This window comes from Nicotiana attenuata, unplaced genomic scaffold (genome assembly GCF_001879085.1).
Source record: "Nicotiana attenuata strain UT unplaced genomic scaffold, NIATTr2, whole genome shotgun sequence".
Lineage (NCBI taxonomy): Eukaryota > Viridiplantae > Streptophyta > Magnoliopsida > Solanales > Solanaceae > Nicotiana > Nicotiana attenuata.
In genome coordinates this window covers 49,989-56,029 of record NW_017670639.1, presented here as the reverse complement: position 1 = coordinate 56,029, position 6,041 = coordinate 49,989, and the positions used below count along the sequence as shown (strand labels likewise).

Sequence of the window (6,041 nt, the reverse complement as noted above, 5' to 3'; positions counted from 1 at the left end):
ATTTTTTATGTTTATAAATTAGGAATTTTTACATTCTTATACACTATATGAAACTATATTATTCTCCCTACTCAAGTTTTACTATAATTACATTTTATATACCCAATTACCATTTATGTACATTTTAAGAGAATTAATGATAATAATTAGTGTCCTAAAATTACTCTAATATATTTTCCACTCCCCCGCGTTTCTCTCTCCACATTCTACCCCCCTCCCCAACATATCTTGCATAAGAGAGCAACTATTCCACCATTGACAACCATTAAAAAGCTTTGAAGCTTTGTATTCGAATTTGGGTTTTAAAAAAAAATTATTTGTTTGAATTGGATGTTGTTGCAAAGAATTGAGAATTCTCTCTACGTCTCTCTCTATCTCGCAATCCCAAATTTCAGTAATGTAAAGCAAAGAAAAAGAGAGCAGCAATTCCACCATTGACAGCCATTAAAAAGCTTTGAAGCTTTGAATTCGAATTTGGGTTTTCAAAAATCAATATTTGTTTAGATTGGGTGTTGTTGCAAATAATTGGGAATATGGTTTCGAGTTTATATCTCAATTTTGAGGGGTTTTGGTGAAGATTAGACTTGGTTTTGGCTGAATTTCAAATTGAAATCGAAGAAGAAGAAGAAGAAGAAGAAGGAGGCATGACATACATTATACTGCGGAAATTGTAACAAAAATTGTAGAAAAATTGTATTCTGTTGTTTATATATTTTTCTTTTATTCATTTAACTATTGTATGAATGTTGAACAACATTGTATAAAAATTATATTTAAGTTGTATGATATTGTAGTTGTAATTNTAAAAAATATGTAATGAAAATTGTAGATAAGTTATATAATATGTAATTAGTTGTATAAAATTTATTTTTACTATGTATAAATCAGACACAAAATATACAAAAGACATATTGTATTTAAGTTGTATGTTATTGTAGTTGTATTTAACTGGGCAGAAATTATGTGTGAAAGTTGTAGATAAATTGTATAATATATAATTAGTTGTATGAAATTTATTTTTACTATGTATAAATCATATACAAAATATGCAAAAAGACATATTGTACAAATTTTGTATAAAATTTGTCTTTAAGTTGTATGTTATTGTAGTTGTATTTAACTGGATAGTGTACGAAAAAATTCCCATGAATAAATTGTGTGCATATAAATGAATTCTTAATATGTTAACAAACTGACAACGTGCAGTTGTTAATGAGAAGTGATGCATTCCAAGCACATAAAATGTATAACAATTTGCAGTTAGATGGGAAGCATGTTAAGATTGAAATAGCTTGTTTCAACCCAAAAGTTCCTTTGTCAGCTCGTGTAAATGTAGTTGGCGGAGCGAAGTGGAGGAGGACACGCGTATGTTAATCGATTAACCATCTCTTTCTTTGATTGAGAATTTTGTTTGTTTCATGTATGTGTATGTTTGAATGCTCACTATGATCTTATATGCTTAACTTTCTATATTCTTTTTGTCTTACCAAGTCGCATGCAGTGGATGTATTATGATCGGAATTGTGCCTAATAGATTCTAGAGTCTGCTCCAATTGAATTGCTCTATTTTCAGGCTAGAGTTCTGAAGATGGATTGGCATCTATTTCAATCTCTGTTCTGCTTTGTTGATAGCAATGGGAAGTTATTTGTTGAATCAAGAAAATAAAAAAGAAACTAAAGCTCTGAGGTTATTTACAAACATCATTTTGAAACTTTTGGAAGAGAACCAACTAATGAAAATTGTTTTTGATTTTGACGAAGAGATTGAAAAATCAGAAGTGATTTGTGAGAAAACATATGAGTGGAAACATAAGGAAAGAGAAGAGGAGAAAAAAAAAGGAAAAGGGTATAACTACACCCTTGATTAAAGGCACAAATAATGGATTGGGAGCCTTTTAAGGTGGATTGTATATATTTTGTAAACAAAACTTGTTTATGCCGGGTAATTAACTAAATATAAACATTAAGGGTAATAAAGTTTCAAATAATGTATGGGATAAAATAATGCCTATAAATTATAACATATGTTATATCTATAAATATTAAATAATTACTACGAATAGTTATGAGTAATTCTAAGAATTTTTTTCCCTATCATTTACTGCCAACGTACAAAAGTCATTAGTCACATAGTTACATATTTTATATTTTTTTTAATAGATGTGCTTGAGGTAATTGTGAATAGAAGTGGTAGACAAATTAATCTGCTATTAATTTGTAGTACTTATTTTACTCTAATTTGAATTACTTTGGTTTACTACTTTAGTTTTGTATATTTTTTTTCTTTTCAGGCTACTGTAATTATGTTTCAAGTAAATTAGCTCGTACAAAATCTCAAAGTTAGAACATAAGTATTTAACACATGATCGTTGCTTTGGAAGGCCGTAATCAAAATTATAATTAAGAAAATCTTATTTAAGATCAATAAAGTTTCAATAAAGAGTAAGTGGAGTCGTTACTTTATCAATTGAAAAAAAAAATTGCTCTATAAAAATTGATCATAAACAAATAATTAGCAATTTTACATCCGAAAAAACCAAAAAATAAACTTCGAAAAGATAAATATGAGAATTTATTAAATACGTCTAAGGCCTCATGTTAAGATTTGGCTTTAGGCCAACTGCTCTATTGAGCCGCTTCTGAGCAAGATAGAAACTTTTTATGAAAATTGAAGAGTATAATATATGAGTTGGGGTTCAAGATTGTGCTTAAAAGGAGGAAAGAGAGCAAAATGGTAGAGGCGTCTCTATGTATTTTCCGTCTGTTTCCCGGTGATAAGGGTGGCCGACAGCATAGGAAGATGGAAATGGATTTGGAATATTTAAATAAATATAGATGTGGCATTAATTTATCTGATGTGGACATGATTTTTCTCTATGTCAGGGCGAGTGACCAACACGTAATGTCGGAGGGGTTTAGCACACATGTTTTGACCGGTTCATGTGTCTAGATGAAACTATGTTAAGTACATGAGCCGGGATAACAAACACAAACAATTATAGGTGTCTGTCAAACTATTCTGCCAAATCTAAAACCAAATTTAAATCTACTATATGACCCTTTGTATCTAATATAAGTGTAACAATAATATTTTAATCGCAACTTGTTGGTGTTTCCTATATGAATCCATCTTATACAAGTTTGCAATGATTTCTTTTGAGATAACTCATATCCATGTAATTATAAATCTAATTCATTTCTTTTGTTAAAATTGAATGCATAATATATCCTTATCAAATGTAAATATTAATTATACAACCACCAATAGATGGTCAAAGGTTTGCAAAAGTAGTAAAACGAAAATGGTAAATTAAGAGCCCGTTTGGACACACAATTTTTTTGTTTTTTTCCAAAAAAAAATTTGAAAACAATGTTTGGTTATCCATATCTTATCAATTTTTCTAATTTTACATGAGAATGTATTTTCAAATTTGAAAAACTGGTTCTTACAAGTTTTTCAATTGAAAATGTATTTTCACTAGTTTTTAATTTTACAAATTTACCCTATACTTTTAAAATTTATAAAATGACCTCATCAATTATTAACCTACAACTACTCACGTGTTTTTCCTCGACTATCATATGAAGCTACTGCAGCGGATAATGTACCATTTTCTTGTGACGACTACCATATTGCTAAACAATAGCATGTTTGATTGTTTGTTTCAAGTAGTATAATTAAATTGGGACGGTTTTAATATTTTTACAAGTTATGGGGTATAAATCATATTTCATGATTTTGCAAAAAATGACATTCAAATATGTTGCAAAAATCATAACCAAACACAACTTTATCTTCAATTCAAATTTTAATAAAATTCCAAATTTCAAATTTATTTTAAAATTCATGGCCAAACGCCTACTAAGATTTACAAAGCTCAAATAAAGGGAAAAAAAGGCCAACTTATACCTATATCCCTTAAGGCTTAAGCCATATTGACCTAATCAAACCGACCTAATTATTGACAACATATCTTCCAAAACCAACTACGACGCTATAATATTAAAAAAATTAATGATTTCCATCAACCCAAGAAAAAAAAAACTAAAAAAACTTAAGACTAAGTCCATTGCACCAATTTTTATTTAGAATGGATGTACGTTCCTCGTTAATCCGCCGTTCACATTAGTGAAAAATCCGACGAGCTCCGGCCGGTAAGGAAGATACGATCGCCGGCGATCTTCATCCTTAGCTTTACTCTTCATGTATGCTTCATGTGCTAACACACCTTCACTCTTCTTTACAACAGTACCCTTCTTCTTCTTTTTATTCTTCTGCGTTAGCATTTGCTCGCTGACTTTGACTTTTTCTTCTGTCTTCGCCGGAGTAGTTGGGGTAGGGTTCAAGAACACAAAGGCGTCTCGTCCATCACTGTTACTCCGGTGAAGAAAGTCTTTGAATCTCCACAGCTTTGAAAATCCTGTTGAGTTACTCTTTTTGCATACCTCAGGAGAAGAAGAAGAAGAAGCTTCAATTGCCTTATTATCTTTTGACCATTCACAAAACGGTCCAGCTATTTCTTGATTTTCCGATGAAGAGGAAGTTGCCGGAGAATTTTCTTCCGTTTGTATAAATATCTTGTTTACCGGTGACCGCTCCTTCAATTTTTCCAAATCATCCTCGGACAAAAGAAGGTTTTGATTGAATAACGGGAAAAGGGGTCGGATTTGACCGTTGTAGAACACCTCCTCCGCCGCTATCGGCGGCGCGTCTGTCATACGCGCAAAAGAAAACTCCTCCTCCTCCTCTTCTTCTTCTTCTTCTTCATCGTCACCATCTTCAAACTCATCATCATCATTATATTGTTCTGTTTGATCTTCGATTATCATCTGTTGTTTCATCTTTAGTAGCTCTGTGAATTCTTCGGTTAATTTTCCGATGACTTCCACTTCATCTCTTAAAGTTTCAGACTCCATTTTCTCGAGACACCCAGAGGTCCAAATTCGATGTGATGTTGCAGAAATTTGAATTAATAGAAGACGTGTTGAAGAGAATATGAAAAGTAGAGTGATGAGGAATTAGGAGGCGAAGAAGTATATATAATAAGAGCTTTAAAGGATGAGGATTGGGGGTTTGAACTTTGAAATAAATGATGGCTATATATTGGGTGGTTGGAAGAATACCAAGTTTGGTTTGTCTTGTTATAAATACTATTCTTTCCAAATATGAAAGTTAAATATAAATATATGTCCAAAAAGATATTATAGATATTATGTAAATGATAGAGAAGATGCGGTGCCTGATAAAATCATACTCAAATAATAAATTCAATGATTTCAAATAATATAATAAAATTAAGAAAAAATTAATTTTGATACACACTAATTACAGGGAGTTTCAAGTACATGGGGTCAATTATTCGGGGGATGGGGATATTGACGAGGATATTACGCACTGTGTAGGAGTGGGGTGGATGAAATGGAGGCTAGCGTCTGGTGTTTTGTGTGACAGGAAGGTGCCTCCGGAACTTAAAGGAAAGTTCTATAGAACGGTGGTTAGGCCGGCCATGTTGTATGGTCCAGAGTGCTGGCCAGTGAAGAATTCCCATATCCAGAAGATGAAAGTTGCAAAGATGAGGATGCTGAGATGGATGTGCGGACACACTATGCTAGATAAGATTAGGAATGACGATATTCGGGGGAAGGTGGGCGTGACTCCCATGGAAGACAAGATGCGGGAAGCTAGGCTTAGATGGTTCGGGCACGTGAGGAGGAGAAGCCTGGATGCACCGGTGAGGAGGTGTGAACGGCTGGCCTTGACGGGTATGAGGAGAGGTAGAGGGCGGCCTAAGAAATATTGGGGAGAGGTGATCAGGCAGGACATGATGCAGATGCAGATTTCCCAGGACATGGCCCTTGATAGGAAGTTGTGGAGGTCGAGCACCAGGGTTGTAGGTTAGGAGACAGAAGGCTAGTGTGATAGTGTCTTGCTGTAGGCTGCTAGGGGCTCTAGTTGTGTTCTTAATACTTCTTTAGGGTCGAAAAGTTAGGCTTAAGTAGGTTTAGCGGCCCTGTATGTACATATTATTCCCTTGCGTATG

At 33.2% G+C, this 6,041-nt stretch overlaps 1 protein-coding gene across 1 annotated transcript; it reads right to left on the bottom strand.

The window, feature by feature from the left end:
• Positions 1 to 4,086: 4,086 nt before the first annotated feature.
• Positions 4,087 to 4,917, bottom strand: LOC109241794 (histone H3.v1-like). The gene has a single exon (XM_019408577.1). The coding sequence runs from the start codon at positions 4,915 to 4,917 to the stop codon at positions 4,087 to 4,089; it is 831 nt and encodes a 276-aa protein (XP_019264122.1).
• Between the last annotated feature and the right edge of the window lie 1,124 nt (positions 4,918 to 6,041).

Excerpts from the sequence above, each read along its gene's own strand:
- LOC109241794 (XM_019408577.1), bottom strand. The coding sequence starts at position 4,917 with ATGGAGTCTGAAACTTTAAGAGATGAAGTGGAAGTCATCGGAAAATTA.